General features: G+C 38.1%; 4 protein-coding genes and 1 non-coding gene across 6 annotated transcripts; 3 read left to right on the top strand and 2 right to left on the bottom strand.

The window, feature by feature from the left end:
- The first annotated feature begins 906 nt into the window (after window positions 1-906).
- LOC106362340 (protein SRC2 homolog) lies at window positions 907-2,112 on the top strand. Its single transcript, XM_013802220.3, has one exon. The coding sequence runs from the start codon at window positions 1,001-1,003 to the stop codon at window positions 1,958-1,960; it is 960 nt and encodes a 319-aa protein (XP_013657674.2). The 5' UTR covers window positions 907-1,000; the 3' UTR covers window positions 1,961-2,112.
- A 493-nt stretch (window positions 2,113-2,605) lies between these two features.
- On the top strand, window positions 2,606-2,677 carry TRNAE-UUC. The gene has a single exon. It is a non-coding gene; the product is annotated as a tRNA-Glu (tRNA).
- Window positions 2,678-2,920: 243 nt separating this feature from the next.
- LOC106362341 (ATP-dependent Clp protease proteolytic subunit-related protein 3, chloroplastic) lies at window positions 2,921-6,168 on the bottom strand. Its single transcript, XM_022690435.2, has 11 exons — window positions 5,813-6,168; window positions 5,473-5,574; window positions 5,271-5,393; window positions 5,138-5,197; window positions 4,901-4,997; window positions 4,741-4,814; window positions 4,519-4,572; window positions 4,350-4,433; window positions 4,070-4,192; window positions 3,668-3,797; window positions 2,921-2,967 (listed from the first exon to the last, which is right to left on the bottom strand). Exons 1-9 carry the CDS (start codon window positions 6,092-6,094, stop codon window positions 4,097-4,099), a joined length of 972 nt encoding a protein of 323 aa, XP_022546156.1. The 5' UTR covers window positions 6,095-6,168; the 3' UTR covers window positions 2,921-2,967; window positions 3,668-3,797; window positions 4,070-4,096.
- Window positions 6,169-6,422: 254 nt separating this feature from the next.
- LOC106362342 (malignant T-cell-amplified sequence 1 homolog) lies at window positions 6,423-8,864 on the top strand. 2 transcript variants are annotated; one of them, XM_013802222.3, is made up of 9 exons: window positions 6,423-6,521; window positions 6,618-6,672; window positions 7,071-7,152; window positions 7,227-7,294; window positions 7,391-7,488; window positions 7,939-8,075; window positions 8,171-8,238; window positions 8,366-8,429; window positions 8,547-8,864. In XM_013802222.3, the coding sequence occupies exons 2-9, from the start codon at window positions 6,662-6,664 to the stop codon at window positions 8,562-8,564; spliced, it is 546 nt and encodes a 181-aa protein (XP_013657676.1). In that variant the 5' UTR covers window positions 6,423-6,521; window positions 6,618-6,661; the 3' UTR covers window positions 8,565-8,864. The 2 variants fall into 2 exon arrangements, with proteins under 2 accessions (XP_013657676.1, XP_013657677.1); XM_013802223.3 differs by having other exon boundaries at window positions 6,479-6,521; window positions 6,630-6,672.
- Window positions 8,865-11,161: 2,297 nt separating this feature from the next.
- Window positions 11,162-12,401, bottom strand: LOC106360284 (F-box protein PP2-B15). The gene is made up of 3 exons (XM_013799874.3): window positions 12,036-12,401; window positions 11,830-11,948; window positions 11,162-11,750 (listed from the first exon to the last, which is right to left on the bottom strand). The coding sequence occupies exons 1-3, from the start codon at window positions 12,279-12,281 to the stop codon at window positions 11,303-11,305; spliced, it is 813 nt and encodes a 270-aa protein (XP_013655328.1). The 5' UTR covers window positions 12,282-12,401; the 3' UTR covers window positions 11,162-11,302.
- Between the last annotated feature and the right edge of the window lie 17 nt (window positions 12,402-12,418).

Below are 12,418 nucleotides of genomic sequence, written 5' to 3'. Positions count from 1 at the left end.
TAACGTATGTGCTCGAATCCATATAAATGTGCATGGAGGAGAATAAAGTTGCAGAAAATATGGATGGTGGTGCGTTAGGGCCACGCGAGGTATGGAGACGAGGCTATCGTTGAAACTAAAAGATTATTCGACCAAGAAAACGAGAACCAATAAGAGGATTAGACACTTATAGATTATCCCCACGCGCATGGCTATTGAGTCTTGACTACAAAGGAAAACACCAAACAAGATTCTCCCCTAGATTATTTATCCTTTTCAAAAGATTCTTTCTCTTTTTTCTTAAGTTTCTAAACATGAGCAAAGGTTAAGTTTATTAGCAAAAATTGACGAGTAAATGCAAACAAATTCATTTTCAAGCAGCTCCAAAGAATTAGAAGATCCCGCAAGACGTTTAGATTTTCTTTAGCCAATAATTTTATTTGAAGCTAAACAAAACAAATTTGCGTCTAGAAAGAACTAAAGTATGGTATTCACTATTCAGTTGACAATATTAAATCTACTAGCTTATCTTTTTTTTTTTGTGACACATCTACTAGCTTATCAATTTATATATTTGTCAACTAAGAGATCCAGCTTCGATCGGTTACTGTCACTTCCATTTATTTTCACCACTTAAAAACGCATGATATTAATTAATTAACCATCATCATATATATTCATATGGCAATCTCTAAAACGTTCAGATATACATGCCATTATCACGAAACGTTTAGATTCCCATCTTCTAGAGTAAAAAATCTACCATTTAGTAAACTAATTAACACTAAACTTGTAATAAGAAATAAATAACAAATTTTTGAAAAATAACTTAATACTAACAAATGTAAAAACGCGTTTCTGTATCTTGTACGTGTTCATCCCGTGTGTGGTTAAACCTTTTGCTTCTTCTTGAACCGATCTTAGCTTAACATACATGCATAGTTTACTTTTCTATATATATACATCGCTACACTATCTCCTATTCATTTTCTCATAAAAAAACAATCTTCTCTTTAAAACGATGGAGTGTAGGCCGTTGGATCTGACGATCATATCCGCAGAGGACCTCAAGGACATCCAGCTGATCGGCAAGCAAGACTTGTACGCCGTCGTTTCCCTCAACAACGACGCAAGGACCAAGCAAAAGACGAAGGTGGACAAAGACTGCGGGACGAAACCTAAATGGAATCATCAGATCAAGCTCACCGTCGACGACACAGCAGCGCGTGAGAACCATCTCACACTTGTCATCCAGATCATCGCTGATCGTCCCATCGCCGGTGATAAACCAGTCGGAGAGGTTAGCGTTCCTCTGAAGGAGCTTTTGGATCAGAACAACAAGGAGGGTGACGTGGAGGAGGAGAAAACGGTGACGTATGCTGTGAAGCTGCCTAACGGGAAGACCAAAGGATCTCTCAAGTTCTCTTTCAAGTTCGGTGAGAAGTACACTTTCGGGTCTTCGAGTGATCCTCACGCGCCTGGCTCATCGAGTGTTGACCACAAGTCTACGGATCAGCCCGTCGCAGCTTACCCGCCCGGACAAGGCGCCCCGGGTGCATACCCGCCTCCTCCAGGCCATGATGATAAACACGGCGGTGTTTACGGTTACCCTCAGGCCGGTGGATATCCGCCACCTGGTGGTCCCGGTGGTTATCCTCCAGCTGGGCCGGGTGGGTATCCGCCTCCCGGTGCATACCCGCAACAAGGTGGATATCCACCTCAAGGAGGCTACCCGGGTTATCCACCACAGGGTCCAGGCTATGGGTATCCACCACAGGGTCCAGGTTATGGGTATCCGCCACAGGGTCCGTACGGTTACCCGCAACAGCAAGGTTACGGTGGTCAACCGCAGAAACCGAAGAAGCATGGAGGAGCTGGAATGGGACTAGGGCTTGGACTTGGAGCTGGGTTGTTGGGTGGGTTGCTTGTAGGTGAAGCAATTGATGACATGGCTGATATGGGTGGCGACTGTGATTTCTGATTGTGCTATCTTATATGGTCTTAAATTTTCAATTTCTTAGTTAACTGCTGTTTTGTTTTGCTCTTTGGTGGATCTTGTGAGAGATCAACAAGTTCTATCTTCTTGTCTTTAGTTTCTGGCTTTCTCATTATACAAAAAATGAAGTTGATATATGCTGCTTTGTGTGAGAATAGTGTTCTATCAAGTTTTTTTTATTTAACAACACTAGTAAAGCATTGGCACGTACGTCAAAAGAAAAAAATGAAGCTGATATATGTTGCTTTGTGTGAGAATAGTGTACATCATAGAATGACTAAAGTCATTATTGATAATCAAGTTTTTTATTTATTTAACAACACTAGTAAAGCATTAGCACTTCAAAAGAAGTGTAAAACGAAATACTCTCTAAATATCTATTTCACACAGACTTTCTTTAATTCTTAACTTCTTACTTGTTCTAGCGACCTTAAAAAGAGAGCAAGAACATACAACAATGAAATAAAAAAACTGCAAATCGAATGTCTCACAAGCCTAAACTATAAAACACCGCTCAAGTCCCAAGCAGTCTTGATTCAAGAGTCAAGAGAGATCTCGGAAAGAAGTAGCAAACTGAGTTTGGTTTTAATATATTGTCTGATAAATGTTGATATACCAACAAACAACAAGTCCGTTATCGTCCAGCGGTTAGGATATCTGGCTTTCACCCAGGAGACCCGGGTTCGATTCCCGGTAACGGAGCTTTTTTGTTTTAATTTCATTTTGGTATAATTTGGGTTAACAACCATGCAGCTATACCAACCATCAAGAACGTACTTACATGCCGCACGCACAATTTAGTTTTAAATCAAGTTTTTAATGAATCGTATTGTTAATTCAATCTGGTCGAAGTCAAACTGACAATGCAAATCCTAAAAGCTAATCAGAAAAGGACAAGTTTTGAAAATTTCCAAAATTGAAATCGAAGGGGATAAAACAAAAGGATGGAGTTCAACATTTGCATTTACTTTGGCTTTTGAAACACATTACAACTAGGGATGTTGTCATGGGCAAAAAAACCCGGCCCGGCCCGAACCCAAACTAAACCCGCCCAGAAAATACCCTAAACTATAAAACCCGAAAAAAACCCGGTACTATTAGGGTAACTCGCGAAAAACCCTAGAACTTTAGGGTTACCCACGGGTACCCGAAAAAACTCTTTTTTGAGTTTTGTGGTTTTTTAGTTAAAGTTTTATAGTTTTAACTTAAATTTATATGTATTGAATATTTAATTTTAATCATGTTTTGTATTAAATTTGATTAATTTTCAATTATCAAATTTATTTTCTGTATAAAGTAACAAATAAAATTTTCATCATTCATAATTTTCAATTTGCAAATTTATACTATATCCATAATGTAAGTAAATAAATAAGTTATAGAGAGTGCAAAATTTAATAGTGGGCATTGTATGTTTTGATTTATACATCTAATTTTTGATTTCAATCATTTAAATCCTTAAAAATTAGGGTAAAAGTCGTCCTTTCAATTATATATATATATTTTTTTAAACCCATAGGGTACCCGAAACCCGATAGGGTAAAACCCGAACGGGTAATTTATAAATCAAGACCCGCCCAAAATAAACCCGCGAATTTTAAAAACTGAATATACGGGTTTTGGTTTTTAAATTCCAACCGGGTTTAGGGTACCCTATGGGTAAAAACCCATTGTTAACATCCCTAATTACAACTTCATCACATAGTTTTTGAAGAACATCTTAATATGTTTCTTCTAATCGCATGATTGAAATTTACCAAGTACAGTCGCAGCCAAGGAACTTGATCAGTTTGTAGTTCTATTTAGTGCTCTCCACTGAAACCTGCAAAAGAGGAGTTGAAGCAAACAATGTCATAGTGTATTCAAATGGAAAAGAAACTAACATTTCCTTATCCATAAGATCTTCGGATCATCTGTTTAGATGACTAATCAGATTGCTAGATGTTAACTTTTCATGCTAGCTCTCTAATAGCATAAACCGGTTGTAAGGAAAGCTGTGATTAAAGGATAGTACGGCTAGCTACTCATGACTAACCAAGGAATATTACCCTTATACATGAAGACTAGTGATAAAGAGTTGAGCGTGTCACTTACAGAGATTTGAGGCAATAGTATTTGAAACTAAACTCGTTCTGCGCTTCTAATCCCAGCATTCTTATCGAATTCATCTGAAGGAACCACATCCGCAATAATCTTTTCTTGACCACGCCAAAGAACCTGGTGACAAAAATGTTACAAACTTTTGTGTCAGTCCAACGGAGACCAAGTTATAACAAAATTCTTAACTATAAAATATTATTTATATCAAAGAATAATGTTATGATTAAGAACCAATAGATATCCCCACATAGTACTTTACAGCACCTAAACTTACCTTGTCAATGACTCCAAATTCTTTAGCTTTTAATGCATCCATGTAATATGGCCTTCTCATCACGTTAGCCACAGTCTCCACGGACTAAATAACAAATTATAACGATTTTTAATCAGCCAAAAAGTTCCTCCATCAAAGTTATAAAGCGAAAGAAATGTTATCCACTCACATTCCCAGTGTGCTTTGCTAGTAGTCCCACAAGTATATCCCTGTTTGTTATAACCTGCAATTGCAACCAGGAACGTGAGAGATGTACTGAAACTCAGTTTCTTCAACTCAAGGTTAATGTTCTGGAGCCAATTGCTCAAAAGAGAAACGTTTAAGCAAAACATCATGAAAATATCTCAGTTGAAAATAGAATTCCAGGATACGTAGTGTAGAAACATCAAACCTCTTTGGCACGAATCAGGACATCACTGGCTGGCATCAACCCAGAAGAAGGAACACGAGGCTGCTGGATCATCGCTGCAACATATTATTCAAACATTTGAGAATCTCTTGATTATTAAGAATGCGTAATCCAGTAGACCAGAATGCACTCATATACATACCTTTGGAGTGTGGCATCATAAACCGTTTGCCCTTTGTTCCCGCTGAAAGTAACAAACATGCATGACCTATAGCTGCTCCCACACACACTGTATGTACCTGCACAAGTCAGAACCACCAACCTGCTCACACAAAAACACTTCGAAGACAATATATATACAACTGTTCAAGATTCTTTTTTTCACGGCTTAGTACTTATATTTTTTGCATTTCACAAGCAGTTTAAAGATAAACGTTACCTCGTTTTTAAGCTGCATCAGAGAATCATATATCGCAAAACCTTCTGATTCCATTCCAACCTGCAAGAGTCCAAAATTAGATACACTCAGAAAAAAAGAGTCTAAATCATTCAAGATGTGTTCAAGAACTCACAGTCTCGCCATCGTCACGAGTAGTCCCAGTGGAGTTGATGTAAATGTAAATAGGCTCCTTGGGATCCAGCCACTGAAGATACATCAGCTCAGCAACAATCAGCTCAGTAACCGCCGGCACGAGCTGAAAATTAAAAAAAAATTCAGTAAGCACCACAACACTACTCTCAATCTATACATTCCCCCACTAAAGAATCACTTACAGGCATGCCAATGTAAACAATTCTCCCGTCAAGAAGCATAGATGGCAAGTCTGGTGGAGGAGTCCTTGGCCTGTGCTCGTTATACGCCACCGATCTTTCAACCTAATTTCAACAATTAGATTCCGTCACCAGATATGATGAAGCAACGAATCAAACGATGTAGCGACTATCAATCTCATCAAATCCTATTAACTCAGTCTCGAATAAATCACCGTTTAACTTCTAAACTCAAGAACATAATGAAGATAATGAAGATAAGGCTTAAGGCTTGACGATTAGAGTACAAATAGCCTATGAATCCATCATCTAGGGATTGGAATTGGGAAGAGATGAGTTCAACCTGAGCAGGAGAAGACATGAGCTGAGGCGAATCGAAGATGTCAAGATACGGCGGCGTATCGGCGTTTAACGGCCGAGCGATAAGTCTCTCGGGCGATTGCGCGGCGACGGAAGCGAGCTTCGAGAGGAAAGGATCGTTGGGGTTAATCGGAGGCATAGGGATTTTGGCAGCGGCTTTGACGCGAAAGGCCTTCGAGTTTCTCCTCCCGGACGAGTTCAAAGAGAGAGGAGGAGAAGAGCGTGGAAGTAGAGAGTTCATCGATGCTTGCAAGCAAGACGCCATGGTCAAAGAACGAAAGCTCGAGAGAATGGACTCGTTGGAGAGTGGATACCAGAGGATTTAGCGATGCTGGGAGAGATGAAATGATGGGTCCGGACTTCGGGTTGACCCGGTTTATAGTCCAGGCCCAGTTACAGGCCCGTTTATATGAGTCACGTTCGTAACCAACTCTGTCAGCCGTTGGATCTAATTTCTTGACAAAGGTGGAGATTGTTGTAGTGAGCCCATTATTGAGTTCTACAAGCCTTGAAAAGTTGGGCTGTCTCGGGCTACTATATGGGCTTTATCCAATTGGATCCGGACCAGCGGGTCTTTCGTTCGTTTCCTAGGTTATCTCAAAACACAGTCGTTTTGGTAGAAAACGGGAACACTAGATTAGTTCATCCTCCGTCTCTGTCGACGTGACACCGTATTCGATATCTCTCACTCGGTAAGTTCCTCTGTTCTGTTCGGACAGTTCCTGTCTGATTACTTGTTGAGTTATGTCCTAAAAATCTCAATTATCAACTTCGATTTTTACCCACAGATTATTTTTCAGCTGCCAATCTCCTAAACTTACCATCAGCCAGCATGTTTAAGAAGTAAGCATCTCTCCTTTGTTATAAAAAACCATTTTTTTGTATCTTAAGCATTATTATTATTTTGATATTTTCATGAAATCAATTGAATTCTTTAGTGTTGTAAAGCAATACCAGCAATATTTTTTATACCTTTTATGTTGTAGTCTTTGTTAAGTTGTAGTCATTACTGGACACAGCCTAATCTCAGAACCATCACTGATGATTATGTGTTTCTCCAGTAGCATTGCTACACCTTCCTATTGAGTCTGTTGTGTATAAGTCTATTTTTTTTTTTTTGCTACAGTCAAGTTTAGGTGGTATTTTTTCTATGAGAGAGTCTTTTACTTGGACTGGCTTTTAGATCTATTTAAATTTAATTTATTATTGTGTATACGGTATATTAACTATTTGTAACTTAGGTTTTCATTGGAGGAGGTTTCATCGCAAAACCAAGTAAAGGCTTCAGTTCAACGTAGGATTCGCCAGAGCATTCAAGATGAGGTATACCTCTTGTTTTATCTGTCTTTTATCCCATCTTAAACGTGTTATGATTCTATGTTGTTTGAATGTTGCAGTACCCGGGACTTGAAACAGTGATGGAGGATCTACTTCCCAAAAAGTCTCCTCTCATTGTAGTGAAGTGGTTCGTAAACTAACAAACTCATATCATATATCAGTTCTATGTTTACTGAACTTTCTTTATTCACTTGCAGTATTAATGATTATATCTCTTGTGCAGCCCAAACCATCTTACCCTAGTTGTTGTCAACAATGTGCCCCTCTTCTTCTGTATCCGGGACGGGCCATACATGCCAACACTGCGGCTTCTTCATCAATGTAACCTCACTCTTTCTTCACACCCTCTATGCTTTATGTTCTTGTTTTCACAGTATAACATCTCTTGGTCTTTAGTCTAACAAATGAAATAATCACCTGTTAGTTGTACTGTGTTCTGCAGTAGATATTGTCTGTGGTTCAAATACTGGATATAGAGTGAATATTTCAGAAAGTTCAGAAAGTTCTTATGACTTATTTGGAATTTAATTTCTCTTAGCTGTTGTTTCGTTTTCTTTGCTCATGCAACTGAATTATATAAACAAAGGTCCATGTATGGTTGGTTAGCCATGCACATTAATTTAGTATATACTGTTACCAGAAAAGTAAGCAATGTTTTTAAAAATACTGTGTTCCTGTATATCTCACATATAGACCAACAGAAAGAAAATTTGATTTTAATCAGCTAGCCGAGAATGTCAATTTGGTACTTGAATGTTTGGAGTTTTGCAGACCCAAATATAATGCAGAGGTTTCAAGTTGATAGAGGTGCAATAAAGTTTGTTTTCTCTGGTGCAAACATAATGTGTCCTGGTCTTACATCCCCTGGAGGCGTTCTTGATGAAGAAGTTGACTCAGAAAGACCAGTGGTATGAACACACAAAAAGAACTCTTTCTAAGGGTGCTATCTTTCTTTCTTTTTTTGTTTGCGTTGTTCTTAAACCATGAGTCTGTATTTGTTTAGGCCATATATGCAGAAGGAAAGCAACATGCCTTAGCAATAGGCTTCACCAAAATGTCAGCCAAGGACATGTAAGTTCAATTTCTTTATGAGTTGGTCTTTGTTGATGCTAGTTTAGTACAAGTGTTTTCTGACTATGTGGTCTATGTTTGTGTTGTGACATGTCTTATTTGGTTTTGCTTGTGTATTTGTTCACAGTAAGAGCATCAACAAAGGAATCGGAGTGGACAACATGCATTACCTCAACGACGGCCTCTGGAAGGTACTATTCCCCTCTTACATCGAGTCAATTAAAGGATTTGTGGAGACTCTGCTTAATCAATTTTCGAAGAACACAAAAGCAAACGTTTAAAATGTGTATTGCATGCTTTGTCTGCAGATGGAACGGCTGGATTGAAGGAGCACGCAGATGTCATGTGGATCACTTTTCGGGGGGAGATATATTATGATCTCAATTTTTATGCGTCTCTAAACTTATGGAGCTTTTGTCTTGGATCAACCTTAGCCTTCTGTTTTGAAATATTTTGGTGTTTTGCTTTGTGAGAGAACGTTATCAACCTTAGCTAAGGTTACAGTTTCTAAGTATTTTGGTAAATGTTCCTAACAGAACATCCTAAGCAAACTGCTATCAGATCATTTGCGACGTAATAGTTTGTAATTAGTCCTGTTATAGTATAATCATCGAAGTTTTTTAATTTTTTGAACACCAGATCATCCAAGTTTTAATATCATAAAAATAATAGTAATGCGTATCAAAGTTATTGAAGAAACAGTACGAATAATAACTAGTAAACGTATAAAGATGACAGCTAATTAGGAACATAATGTGCCTACTAATTAGTTTTTTTTTGTTTGAAACTTATGCCTACTAATTAGTTATTAGGTGTCGTTTGATAGTACAGACATTCATGTGCTTGCACAATATCATGAACAATAATTTTTTTATTTACCAACGTACTCCAGGTGAATAAGATTTGGTGACACCAAAAGTTCGAAAAGATGTAAGAATGTCCTCATCCTCAAGTAATGCAAAAAAAAAATGACGGCATTTGCTCACATCATGAACTCATTTGTTAAACATACACAACCCACACGTCTTTTCCCTAATTTTCCACATTTCAATATTAATTTCCTCACATTTGATAAGATATTTTTAAGAATCTCTTATTGATTAAGATAATTAATGATGCTTACAATAATTTGCCATGCAAACCAGAGATGTCAACGCACTACAAGAAAACGTAGCAGTAACAACGGCGTTTTACGAGGAAATAATTTCCTCGTAAATTTACATACGCTTTACAACGCAATTACGACGAGACATAACTTCGTCGTAAACTCCATGGTAATTTACGACGAAACGTTTTCGTCGTAAAGTCAATGTAAGTTTACGACGAAAGTACGTGGAATGCGAAATAGTTGTAAACGTTACATCGACATTACGACGAATCGTGTTACCGTTATATAAAGGTGAAAACGTGTATTCAATGTGCTTTAACTTACCTAAATTCGTTGTAAACGCGTTGTAAATTTTCTATGTAAAATCCATGTAAAACTTACCATATTTCTCTATATATATGTCATTTCCCACAACTCTCTTCCTCACAACACACAACTCTCTTCCTCACAACACACAACTCCTCATTCAGCCACCAATTACTATTTCGAAGATAACGATAACGAAGATGACTCACGCCACATCCGACGGAGTTTTTGTGGATCCTGCATCTGAGAAACTCGCTCAAGCAGTGGCTACTCGGATTGAAGAACGGGAGACGCAACTAACTCAGGAGTCTCCCGATGGATTACCCGTCACATTGTCCACCGAAGAAGCCGACAGAATCTTCGAAGAGGTAGTACAACTAAAAATTTTTGTTTACATTATTTTTAATAACTATATTAATATATGTTTTAATTTTATAGCTGGCTCCTAGAAAGAAGGGACGAATAGTCGGTATAGGCTCTGTTAACCAAGTTGCAAGGGCAACTTCGTCATACACTTCGAGACGGGATGAAGAGACTTCTCAGATGAAAGCTCGAATGGATAGCCAGCAGGTTCGTTTAGACTCTCTTGAGGATTTGCTAGACGTGATGGCCGTGGGAAACCCGGTTATGCAGAGAATGTTGAGTCAGAGACGAGCCGCTCTTGGGTTGCCAGTACGAGATCCCCAAGAGTCCGATCCAACCCGTCAACAGCCGAGCAACCCCACCGACTACTTCGATGATATGTAGTTTTTTTAATATTTTGGTTTGTATTATGAATTTAAATATTATGACTTTTAAATGCTTTTTTATAAATGTTTTTTATTTTCATATTTCGTTTTAAAATTAAAATTATTTAAAATTCAGAATTTTAAATAAATTCAAATTTATATATATATATATTTGAGGTTAAAAATAATATTCAAAATATATTATAAAACGAAACGTCGATGTAGGCTCGACGTAAACATTTACAACTGATTACCGTCAAAAATAATTACGAGTCTTTTACATCGAAGATTTTACGTGGTCTTTACATCGAAATGTTACGTGGAGTTTACATCGAAATATTTACGAGGGTGTTACAACGAAAATGTTTACGTGTGCTTTACATCGAATCCATTACGTGGAGTTTACCACGAAATTTTACGTGTCGTTTACGACGAATCTCTGCCCTGCGCTTTACGAGGAATATATTTCGTCGTAAACTTAACAAGTCATTTACGACGAAACGTCGGTTACGACGGGCGTTTTACGACGAAACGTGTTTCGCGGTTCATTCGTCGTAACACCCCGTTTACGACGAAGTTACAAGGTATATTGCCCTCATAAAAAATATGTTTTCTTGTAGTGACGAAAACAACTTTATGTTACAATAACTCATTAACTCGCCATGCGACTGCGAACCAAAAGACTTGATGACCATTTCACGGTTTTTTTTCTTCTGTCAGATGACAAGTCATAGTCTACGTTCAATAATAATAATGAATGATTAAATCATAAGACTCTAAATTCAATAATAATGAATGATTCAATCAGTTTGTATCACTGGCCAACACATTATAATTTTCTCATCGTATAATTTTTCTTTTGTTTATTTCACAAATAAACCCATTTATTTATCAACTTAACCAAAATATTTGGCACTCGTTTTTAGGGTTTAGGCCTGACTTCAATCCCATCAATTACAATCCCACCTTTCAACTGATAACCTTTAACTTCGGTTAGACTCATAACAACCTCCTTGTCACCACCTTCTCGTCCTGTCTCGAACTCTCCGAGCTCTATCTCCATCCACCCATCATCTCGCACCTTCGGCTCATTCTTGGCCGTTCTCTGATCTCTATGTCCATAAAACAACCGCTTCATTAGTTGTTTCTTGTCATCCAAGCAACTTAGATAACTCGTGTCTATTTTCTTTCCCCCGTTTCCCACTTTTACCCAAGTCTCGGCCGGGACTAGGTCTAGTCCATATGCTCGGTCCGTCACTTTCATGATCAGATAAGCTCCGTAACTCGTGTTCGGTGATAAAGCTCCTGTCTGGATTTTTCCGGTTACTTCTAACCAGTCCGTCATTATAAGTTGGACCGCTTCTGAGAATCTAATATAATTTTTTTTAAAAAAATTATAATCAACGTGTTTGCACTAACAATAAACTTATTGAGATAAATAAAAATGACCTTGAATCTGATCGATGGCTCCAAGACCAGTAATGTCGTTGATCGCTCCAAGTTATGGAAAGATCTCTTGCCGACAGAACATACGTTATCTTCCCAGATAGCTTATCAATCTTGAATATCTGAGTTTGAAACATTACACAAGTCAAGAAAAGCTCTTATATATAAAAGCCGCAATAGTTAATATTATTGTAATGATGGGAGGGAACCTTTCTGCCATTTTCGATGAGAATTGATTCACAGAGACATCGATAGAGCTCCTTTTTGGAGGAGAAACTCCCATGCGTCCATGTAGAGATGAGGCGGCTGTAACCAGAGGGTAGAAACTTTTCCCACACGAAGTCAGACTCTCCCGCAAGTCTGAAAACTGAGGAGACAGACGCCGACGAGAACGTATCTGCAGGAGTTGTGAAGGAGAGGATGTTCGCCACGCATGCTTCTGGTAACATCTTCATCCTTTCTCCAAAGTTTAAAAGATAGATAACATACTATTGATGTGATCCAATGACTCTGTTTATGAAGTATATATATGCGTTGTATGTTTGGTGAGACAGTGACCGACCGATGGATGGTGTCTTTTAGTAGTGTCCAT

Source organism: Brassica napus, chromosome A8 (assembly GCF_020379485.1).
Source record: "Brassica napus cultivar Da-Ae chromosome A8, Da-Ae, whole genome shotgun sequence".
Classification (NCBI taxonomy): domain Eukaryota; kingdom Viridiplantae; phylum Streptophyta; class Magnoliopsida; order Brassicales; family Brassicaceae; genus Brassica; species Brassica napus.
Note: the sequence above shows the minus strand (reverse complement) of the source record. Positions and strands in the feature narration are given on the sequence as shown.